This window comes from Nematolebias whitei, chromosome 19 (genome assembly GCF_014905685.2).
Source record: "Nematolebias whitei isolate Nwh7 chromosome 19, NemWhi1, whole genome shotgun sequence".
NCBI classification, from domain to species: Eukaryota; Metazoa; Chordata; class Actinopteri; order Cyprinodontiformes; family Rivulidae; genus Nematolebias; species Nematolebias whitei.
The window spans coordinates 19,093,638-19,104,752 of NC_056516.1; the positions used below are offsets into that span (position 1 = coordinate 19,093,638).

Below are 11,115 nucleotides of genomic sequence, written 5' to 3' on the forward strand. Positions count from 1 at the left end.
AATGTACAAAAATTGAAACTATTTAAAAATGTAATTAATGTTTTAAGTCGGAGTCAATTTTCTTCGATGTATAGCTGCGTGTCAGGTACAATAACCTTAACAGATGAGGATTTCACATTGTTTCATGCTTTCCTTTATCCTGAGTTAAACCAGTTTAATTTGCTATGAAATGGGCGATGTTTGTCTTGTTAGGCTACAGCAGGACAAACAATTGAACATGAGTTTAGTTTATTATATAAAAACAATAAATCAGTGAAGAAAAGTCTGAACAAAGCAGCAACATCTAAATCATCACTCCATGTATCCGCACCTCCAAAAGGAATAGATAATGAAGTCATTCAGGCTCTGAATAGTTTGATTTGTTTTCAGTTTTCTGATTGGAATGACCTGCAGTAGGAATGAGTTTTATTAAAATACATTAATAAATAAAAAGAAATAAAAAGAAAGGAGATTAAATCTTTTCTTTTTAAACATATTGTTGTGTATGCTGGTGAAGATTCTCAGTCATCCAGGACATGATGAATTCAAAAAGCGTTCAATACAACAACAACTGGACTTTATGAAGTCCAGTTGTTGTTGTATTGAACGCTTTTTGAATATTGTTGTGTACTTTACGTCCCACCATCTTTTGCATTAGCTTCTGTTAAAGGGAAGCATGTGGTCTTACTCGTCATCTCATAAAACACTTGAGAATGAGCAGCCGCCTCTAAAAACTCATCAAAGCTGTTTTTAAATACTTTTTTGAAATATCAACCCTTGAAATGAAATAATGCTATACCAGTCTTTCATGCATTTGAAAATACCCTTTTGAAACGCTACGATAAGAAATGATTAGTATAAAAACCTAAAGAAAGTTTAGATTGAAGGCTCCTCACTGCACCTTAGTTGCAGTGAGGAGCCATGGAAAGGCTATGAATATAAAATGTCTTACCTGCTGTAGATACCTCTTTGAACATTTTCAGTTCAATTTAATTCTCATGAGCCAACAGTTAGTCTGAGTGGAGTCAACACCAAAGGGAATTGTTGTCAATTTAAAACACTAATGTTAAAAAAAAACAAAAAAACATCTTAGTTGTTCATGCAAACTCTATTTTATAAACCCTTACATTAGCCTAGCGTAGCATATATAAAAATAAATAAAACGCTCTAAAAGAGCACAGCATGTCATGATTTCAGCTCTCTGCCTCCACTGCTTTCTGCAGCGCTCTTGGCCACGCCCACTTCTTCGCTGCAGAGCGGAGATCAGCTGATCAGCTGCAAGAGGAATATTCTGCAGCTGTGGGCTGCACACAGACCTGTGCACCTGCTCTACATAATTTATTAAAACATTTATTTTAATAAAAACCTCATGCCGATCGTGCGGCTCATCCATCAATCAGCCAATTTTGTCATGTCCAGTCTTACTTTGAAAAACCGCGATAGAACGAGGCCGCAAAAAACGAACTGTGAAGTAGCGAGGGACTACTGTATATGAAAACAAACTAGCCGTTAGTTCACTGATTTAGTCTGAATGAAACTAAATTTGAGGAGCTGTCCACCACAAGCAAGATATTAACTTTTCTTAACTATAACTACCCAACAAATTCCCACTTTTAAAGATCTGAACTATATCGCTTTGATGTAATCTTTGCTCAGTATTTTAATTTTTTTTTTAAAGTTCTATAGTCGTAGCGCAGCAGCCCATCTTTTATCTTATTTTCCCTAAATATTTGAAATACCATCCGAGTACCGTTGTGTTTTTAAACGAGCTCCATAATGTCATGGAAGAAATGATAACCTGGTAACCCCAAGGTGTGGTTCAACGACTCATGCACCTTAGAGAGAAGAGCGCATAAAAACAAGACATGCCACTTTTACTTAAATCCATAAGGCATGAGCTCACCATCAGTCCAATCATATCTAAAATACAAAGTTAAACTTTTAGAGAAGTAGTTGCTGGTTTGCTCTTCGTTTCCGTGTGTTTGCAACCAAAACAGCAGTGTTTACCCACCTGCATGGCAAAGCAGGTTCAGCAAACAGCTGACAGTTCAAGGCCTCTTTCAGGTTACACACTCTGCAGGGTCAAGAGACGCACACAACCAGATGAGCTTATGGTGATTCATGCACTGCAGCTTCTATAAAAGAAGGGCAGTATGCATAAATGCTGCAGAAATACTCTGCACCTTCAGGTGGGATGTGTCAGTAATGTCAAACAGGGAACAGTCTGTTCAGGGTGATCCACTTTCTGACAATTTAAAGGGAACAAAGAAATGTGTGTGTGTGTGTGTGTGTGTGTGTGTGGTGGGGGGGTGGGGGACTTTCTATCTCATGCAGGTAATTTTGCCATGATGTAACTCAGACCTGTCTGCCTTCTCGTGGAGGCTGTGGCCCCGTCCATTGCACACACACTGCAACGCAATTGGTCGAGGGCCGATGCACGAAATGCCGCATTTCCCGGCGTAGTAAAACGGATCAAGATGAGCTCGAGTCATTTGCAGGCAATCACCCACCTTTAGATTCGCAGTCGGCACAGTATTTGTTCTCCTCCAGCGCCAGAACCGAGTTGAGGACCGCCTGATATCTGTCAACGTCTTTCACAGATTTGCCCGTCATCGCTGCAAAGTCCCTCTCCTTCCTTCCTTCCGCAGTCGGTGCCGGTGTGTGGCTCTTCTTGGCAAAGCAGCTCCTCACTTTCCAAAATGAAAGCGGGGAAGACGCGATGCGCTCAGTTCCTCCTCTGTTTCCTCCTCCTCGATGAAGAGCCCAGTGAGTCTGTTGTACCACAATGGGACGAGAGCCTTATCAGCCAACCGGCGTGCGGTTTTCTGTGATGTACCCCAATCAGAAAGCAAGCGCACAGGAAAACAGACACGTGATTTCCAAGATTTAAAATGCGCTTTCGACTTTAAGCACATCTGTAACCTATCACCGAGCGCTGGAGGTTCCGTCTTATTATTGCAAGATCACGCACCTGTACTGCCATCGTGTGGCCAATTAGAGCATTGCATGTGAGACTAAATTGTTGTTTTTCTCCTGGACGCACGAGAGCACTCGAGTTCAAACTACAAGAAGTAGGAAGCAAAACCCAACTTCCGTATCGAGTCGATATGAAATTGTCGTGCCTTCAAAATAAATCACACACGTTGTTTTTCATACATTAAACTAGAAATATGCAATACTTATAATAAAATAAATGTTATTTACACATATAAATATTAAAATTATTAAATACAGCAAGTATATTTATAACCATTTAGAATTCTACATCATTTTCCTGCTGTGCTTTTTGTTTATTCTGAAGTAAAACCGGAAGTTTAAGTCTCAATTTGGCTAACTTTCTTACCGGAAGTTAGCGGCCAAGCTGGTGATTACGGAAGTAGCTGTCAAATAGGACTCAAATAAATAAATAAAGGATTAATCTCGGATTACCACCTGTGCAAGCCTGCATCTTTTCCCACAATGTCTCGGCAGTCCAACCGATCAACAGACAGCAAAAAGATGGTAGGTGACTTCCGGCCCGCAGGATTAACAGCGAACAAGCTAACTAACTAGCAGAATGCTAACCGTAGAAATTACATTCTTTAATCAACTACTTTTATTCTTTGTCTAGGCCGCTTGACAGTCGTTCGTTGTTATTCAGCATTTGTGGGCAGAATGTTTAAATACATTTGAACCTGTTACAGTTGTGTCCCATTCATTAATCTGCAAATACTTGCAGTTCGTTGTAGCACTCAAGCTAAAAAGATGCTGGAGAACCTGGATGCATGGACTTTGTTGATGCTGGAGAATACCTTTTCAGTCATATAGGAAGGTCTAGGTCATCGTGTTTAAATTGTATGCATTTGTTTTTATTCAGTTTTCTTTCATTGAATAACGTTTTATTTTATCCTGATGCATACTCAATAGAGTCACCAGGACTCTGTATCACAGAGCAGACAGCATCCCCACTAGCTCAGGAGCCAGGCAGAAGGAGAAATCCTACACAAGACAGGCTCTAGAGCAATGTGGATATCCTAACTGGGCCTTCCTGAAAGCAGAGAAGAAACCCAAACAGGACTCCAGTCATCCATCAGGTGAAAAGGAGGAACCCAGACCCAGACCAGTGGTCATTCCATATGTTGAGGGAGTATCAGAGAAACTGAGACGTTTATTTTCTAAACATGATGTCCCAGTGGCTTTTAAACCCCAAAATACATTACGGCAAAGACTGGATCATCCCAAAGATCCAGTCCCCCGGCACAAACAGAGTAATGTTGTGTATGCTGTTCAGTGTCAGGAGGGCTGTGATCAGTCTTACATCGGGGAAACTAAACAGCCACTGGCCAAAAGGATGGCCCAGCACAGAAGATCAACATCATCAGGCCAGGACTCTGCGGTCTACACTCATCTCCAGGCCAGCGGTCACTCTTTCAGGGATGAAGATGTTCACATCCTGGACAGAGAGGAACGATGGTTTGAGAGAGGAGTAAAGGAGGCCATCTTTGTGAAAAGAAATCGTCCATCATTAAACAGGGGTCTCTTCAAAGGAACAAAATTGAACAATTTGCCTAGAGACCAACTTAGAAGCCCCGTAATGCTGGATGGAATCGATGTAACAAAAAAAACATGCTCCAACAAACTCATAAGAACTTGTCTGCAGAAGATCACTCTGCCTCCTGGTAGATTTTTCTGGTCTTCCATATTTGAAGGAGTTAACTGGAAGCAGATGTGGTTAAATGGGGAAAAATTTTGCATAACAAACAAAGTTAAAGAGGTTTCATATAAAATTATTCATAATGTATATCCTGTTAAAAAAACACTGGAAAGATTTAAACTTGACATTGACTATTCTTGTACATTCTGTGAACTACACATAGAAACGATTTCTCATTTATTCTATCAATGTGTTCATACAATCTCATTCTGGAGAGATGTGCAACAATTCATACAGCAAAAAACTGGACAAATAATTCAGCTTACAGAGAAAGACATTATACTATGCTTTGAAGACAAAGGCACGAATAAAGACTTATTGCACTTCACCCAACTTCTACTTCTCCTGGGAAAGTTTCACATTCACAAGAAAAAATGGTCCAACTCCAAACCAAACATAACCCATTTCAGCAAAGAACTTCTTCAATACATCACCTCAATTAATGGACTGGAAAACCAAAAGGCAATGAAAACCATCTCAACTCAGGAAAAGCTTAATGTGAATTTAAACTCTGTATAAATTTTAAATATAATTTCATGTTTTTTTATGTTTTGTACTTGAATATTATCTCTTTTACATTAATATCTATACCCCTGGCAAACAGATGTTTGTAATGTTTGATTAAAATCTTTAATAAAAAAAAAAAAAAAAAAAAATCATTAAACAGGGGTGGAGGCCTCCGGGTTCAACTGTTCCCCTCTTAGAATGCTGTGATTGCTAGTATCACTCAGCCCTCTGTGAACAGTAAACAGCCATCAGTGTGCTAATGATCCATTGTTAGGCTGATGGTCCTTCTTGAGCATGTGATCAGCTGGTTTTGTTTGTCAGCAGCAAACTGGTTGATCCACTCTGAGAAGGTGCTATTTAAGAGACTGAGCTGAATACAGCTCCTCAGACTGAGGAAGTCTCTCGAATGAAAGACGAAACGTTTCTACATTTTTTGTTGTTGTTTTGCTTTATTTTTTTGAATGTTCAGAGGACCAGATTTAACTTTTTAAAACGTTTTATTTTATTAATTGTTTTAGATCTGTGATGTTTGCAACTTTTTGCGATTAGATCTCAAAAATTGACTATAGTAGAGCTATACAGTTTTGTAGTAATTCTATCAGAGACTGTGACAGTCATATCCAAATATTGTAAGTAAGCCCATAACATATTTAAGCTACAGAAATTACTGTAACACCAAAACAGTGCAACAAAACCAAGGCTTCATAGTTTAAAATCTTGTGAAAAATAAAAGTATTATGCTTTTAAAACTGCAGGTAGGACACAGCATTTTGAGCTAAATAATAAATGTGTAGAATATATTTATGGCACAATGTATACTGCTTTTAAAGTGTTAATTTTAATTTAAACATTGTTAGTATTGCGGTTGAGTTTCTGGTTGATAAACTGACTTCCTGACACAGAAAATAAAGCTAAATATCTTTTTAAACTAAACCACAATAACACATTTAATTGTTGATAATAAAATATTTTTAAATTTTGTGAAGTTATTGTTATCTTTATGATCTCATATCAGCTTGTTGGTATTCGTAGGTAAATTGTGACAAAAGGATTAATGAAATTCACGTTCTGTTTTTGTTTTAGAACTCTGAGCTGTTCACTTTGACCTATGGAGCCCTGGTCACCCAGCTTTGTAAAGACTATGAGAATGATGAGGAAGTCAACAAACAGTTGGACAAGATGTAAGTGCATTACAGTACAAGTACAGTACATTTATTAGCCATCTAACCCACATATAGTCTTCTTTCTTATTATTATTTTGGCTTTTCCCTCTTCAGGGGCCGCCACAGCGAGTCATCCTCCTCCATCTCGCTCTGTCCTCTGCATCCTCTGTCCTCACTCCAACTATATCCTCAGTGTTTCCCCTAGTTAGCTTGCCATGGCGGGGTGCTAATCTTATCCATGATTTTTGCTCATGCGGGGGACAGTGACATGTCTGAGCGCAGCTTGTACTAACAGTTTCTGAGTGGGGGCGGTGAGTGTTCTACATGAGGGAAGAGCCAATGTGAGTGCTGCCTTTAGCTATTTAGCTAGAGAGCCTGTATTTTGCGCCGCTAGCTTAGTGATAATTTATGTAAGTGCCGGGTAGGGGTGGGAGGGGCAAGTTCAGTTTGGTAGGCGGGGTGCTCAGTTCTGTTGACGGGGTGGGGCACCCCGCCTGTATAATGGTAGGGGAAACACTGATCCTCTTACTGCTTCCATATATCTCCTCTTTGTTTTTTTCCTGGCAGCTGCATTTCTAACATCCTTCTACAAAAAAAACCAATGTCCCTCCTCTGGACATGTCCAAACCATCTCAGTCTGGCCTCTCTAACTCGATCTCCCAGTTGTTCAACCTGTGCTGTACCTCTGATGAGCTCATTCCTAATGTTATCCATCTTTGTCACTCCTAAGGAGAACCTCAACATCCTAATTTCTGCCACTTCCAGTTCTTTCTTCTGTCTTTTTGTCCATGTCTCTGTCTCCAGACCATACAACATGGCTGGTCTCACCACTGTCTTGTAAACTTTTCTTTTGACTTTTGCTAATACTCTTTTGTCACAAATCATTCCTGAAACTTTTCTCCATCCACTCCATCCCGCCTGGATTCTCTTCTTCATCTCTTCATCACATTCCCCATTGTCCTTGACAGTGGACCCCAAGTACTTGAAGTCCTGCACCTTTGTGACCTCTGCTCCTTGTAGCCTCACTGTTCCACCTCCTCCCTCTCATTCACACACATGTACTCTGTCTTACTACGTCTGACTTTCATTCCTCTTCTTTCAAGTGCATACCTCTACCTCTCCAAGTTCTCTTCCACCTGTTCTCACCACAGATCACAATGTCATCTGCAAACATCATCGTCCACCGGGATTCATGCCTGACCTCATCTGTTAGTCGGTCCGTCACCAGAGCAAACAAGAAGGGGCTCAGAGCCGATCCTTGATACAATCCCACCTCCACCTTGAAGCTATCTGTCACTCCTACAGCACATCTCACCACTGTCCTGCTATCCTCATACATGTCCTGTACCAGTCTAACATACTTCTTTGCCACTCCAGATTTCCTCATGCAATACCACACCTCCTCCCTCAGCACTCGGTCGTATGCTTTTTCTAAATCCACAAAGACACAATGGAGTTCTTTCTGACCCTCTCTGTACTTCTCCATCAGCATCCTCAAAGCAAAGATGGCATCTGTGGTGCTCTTTCTCAGCATGAAACTATACTTCTGCTCACAGTCACCTCTCATCTAAGTCTAGCTTCCACAACTCTCTTCCAGATCTTCATCTTGTGGCTAATCTACTTAATTCCCCTGTAGTTGCTACAACTCGCACCCTTTTTCTTAGAAATGGGCACCAGTGCGCTTCTTCTCCATTCCGCAGGCATTTTCTTGCCCACAAATATGCCATTGAATATTTGAGTCAAAAACATCACTGGCATCTCTGTCTTACCCACCTACAGTATAGTCTGAAAACAAGTTCAAGTTATAATGCACTTGAGATTTTGTGTGGAAAATGACATTTTTATCACTGCTTGGAAACATTCTCAATGCGAGTTTCGCACCCCTATTCTGTATGTCCTGTGTGGTAAGATGTAGCATTGTGTTTAACACAAATAACATACACTAATTTAGTCAAAACATTATGACCACCTGCTTACTTTTTGAATAGGCCTTCCTTTTATTGCTAAAACAGTTCTTGACCTCACTCCTTTGGAACGTTGCTAGTCCACTTGGTTACTTGGCAACACGTTCTTGAAAATCCTGTAAGCTGTGAGGTGAAGTCTTTATGGGGTGGCCTTAATTGTCCAGCACATCCCTCAGATTCTTGATTAGATTGGTCTATTTCAAAGGCTAAAACAAGTTGTGTTCTTCAGAACATCCTTAAAGGAAGTTCTCAGAGATCAAAAAGTTCATTCAGCCATCAGTGAAAACTGTTTTGTTCAGGAAATTACATCAATGTTCGTGTTTCGATAGATTGCATTTTTTATTAACAGTAATTTTCGTGATAAAATCCATGTTTTCCCACTCAAATTCAACTCATTCTTAAACTATGTTTTAGCTACAGTAGCCCCTTTACAGGATTACAACGTGACTTTGCTCACCGACAGTTTCACAGGTCATTCTCCTTTAAACTATTTTTAGACGTTTTGGACTACTGTCTTTGTACAGGAGAGGACATGGACATGTTATGATTCATGCCAGAGTTTCTCAGATTTTTATGCTTGCTCATTTTGTTCTGCCACCAATGCATTTAATTAAAAAAAAAAAAACAATTAAAAAAATAAACAGCAACATTTATTTGCATCACTTCTTGCACTCACTGTCAGGTTTCATGTTCATTAATGATTGCAGCCACAGTGTACATAATGTTTTGGCAATTCTGTTATCGTTCAACGATCCTAATTTGAGCAGTTATTGATTCGGGTCAATCAGATAAAGCTTGCTGCTTCCAACACAGTCATAATGTTACCATCATTCAGATTTTAACCTCACATGCCACAAATTCTACTGTAATATATTCAGCAACATATAAATAAGTGTAGTACCTCACAATAATGTACTTAAAGAGTTAAAATTTGTAGCCTAAAAATTGAAACATCCTCTCAGATGGACAGATCTTTGTACTGTATGCATTTTATTTTTCTGGTTGTGCAGCAACCCCTCAGATAAATCTGGGTTTAAATTGCCCTTAGAAGGTAGTAACTCTGCACTGCCCTCTCTGTGGTTTTCCATCTCGCTGTTCAGAGAAAGTCCATGTTGGGTTCGGGAGGAATGAGTTGGCTTTAAACTGCAGTGAAGATCAAATGTCTTAAATCTTCTGTCAAAAAAGTTATTTGATGTAAGCCACAATTGTATGAAACAAAAATGTCTTGAGGGTTTAGGATTTGTTTTATTGTCTTGACGTTCAGTTTAATGTGTTGGTTCTTCCTTTTCTTTTTCACAGGGGTTATAACATTGGGGTGCGTCTGATCGAGGACTTCTTGGCACGTTCCAGTATTGGTAGATGTCAGGATTTCCGAGAAACGGCAGACGTCATCGCCAAGGTAAGCGAAAGGTCTCCGAGCATTCTGAGCGTGACCGTGGATGTCTCCCAAGATCGAGGGAAGAGGACGAGAATGGAGGGTGGGAGGGGCGGAAAATTCAGATTAGAGACTTTATAACGTTCCAAAAGATGTTGGGTGGAGGAGCAAATGGAGTGGTGCTTTTGCCTTTTTTTTTTTTTTTGGTAACACTGTTTTTATAAATAAAAGCTAAAAATGTCGAGGGACTTCGAGCGTCGTGTTAGTGACGTTTTTACTGCATGTTCATGCGCTGTTTTTTCCTTTGCATGTGTTTCAGTTTTTCTTTCCTACACTTAAAATGTCACTTCAGTTGAATCACAGTATTGTTTTTGATGAAGACATTCCAAATCACTCCAATATTTTATTTTTTATTTTGTGACAATTTTCAACTTTTGATCACATCAAGGTCACACACTTTTTGGCGCTGTACAAAATTCATAGCTTAATCATCAAAAAATTCACTGACAAAACCCCAAACCATAACATGACCGCTACCATGTTTCGTAGTCCGTAGGATGCACTTTATTTTTTTTTTTGGAAAGTTGCATTTGAGCTACACCAAAGTTTGTCTACAAGTGTTACAGCCAAAGAAAAATCTCTTGTCTTCAAGACTTGTTGAAGGAATCTGGTTCAGCCGTAGATAGTTTTTGTTTTCCTCAGTGACCCTTGTAGTTGATTTTCTTCAGAGGTTTGTTTTATTTCATTTAAAGAGGATAATAAATCTTTTTAAAACATTTTTATTTAGATACCTTGCACAACTCCGTCTTCTCATTTATTTGATCTGTAGATTCAGTTCATGTTTGAGAAATCATTGTTTTCTTTTAAAAACTGTAAGAAATAATTTTTGGTCCTGTAAAGGGTTAACAGTGTTATTGGCTGCAAGTATTCAATAGCTGTATAACAGTTTTTTTAGTTGCAGTAGTCTCTCGCTACGTCGCGGTTCGACTTTCGCGGTTTTGACTGGACATGACACACAATTGGCTGATTGATGGATGAGCTGCACGAGCGGCATGGATTGTTTATTTAAAATAAATAGTTTTAAATTATTTAGCACCTGCTGCACCTTTGTGCAGCACAGCATGTCATGATCATCTCTCTGCCACCTGCTGCTCTCTGCCACGCCCACTTCTCCACTGCAATTTAAATATTGTAATATTTTAAATGTAATTACAATGTATTTATTTTAAATTAGTTTTAGTCTATTTCAGTTTTTTCCAGAGAATTTCCACTTTTATGTGCACATTTTTTCATCTTTCAGCCTAATTGGGCACAATTGTGCTGTCTCCTTTTTCTTCTGGTAATTTAGGCTTTTTTCTGCTGTTTCATGTATATGAAACACACACACATATATATATATATATATATATATATATATATATATATATATATATA

The 11,115-nt window shown here is 39.1% G+C and overlaps 2 protein-coding genes across 3 annotated transcripts in view; one reads left to right on the plus strand and one right to left on the minus strand.

Annotated features, from left to right (window-relative positions):
• The window catches only part of smap2 (small ArfGAP2), a 30,627-nt gene extending 27,827 nt beyond the window's left edge, over nt 1-2,800 (minus strand). For both annotated transcript variants that reach the window (XM_037692875.1, XM_037692873.1), the window contains exon 1: nt 2,490-2,800. In XM_037692875.1, the coding sequence (XP_037548803.1) occupies nt 2,490-2,592 (103 nt within the window). In that variant the 5' untranslated portion in view covers nt 2,593-2,800. The remainder of the gene's footprint in view (nt 1-2,489) is intronic.
• A 526-nt stretch (nt 2,801-3,326) lies between these two features.
• The window catches only part of trappc3 (trafficking protein particle complex subunit 3), an 11,993-nt gene continuing 4,204 nt past the window's right edge, over nt 3,327-11,115 (plus strand). Inside the window, exons 1-3 of the mRNA XM_037693454.1 lie at nt 3,327-3,480; nt 6,263-6,360; nt 9,606-9,705. Coding sequence (XP_037549382.1) covers nt 3,439-3,480; nt 6,263-6,360; nt 9,606-9,705 — 240 coding nt within the window. The 5' untranslated portion in view covers nt 3,327-3,438. The remainder of the gene's footprint in view (nt 3,481-6,262; nt 6,361-9,605; nt 9,706-11,115) is intronic.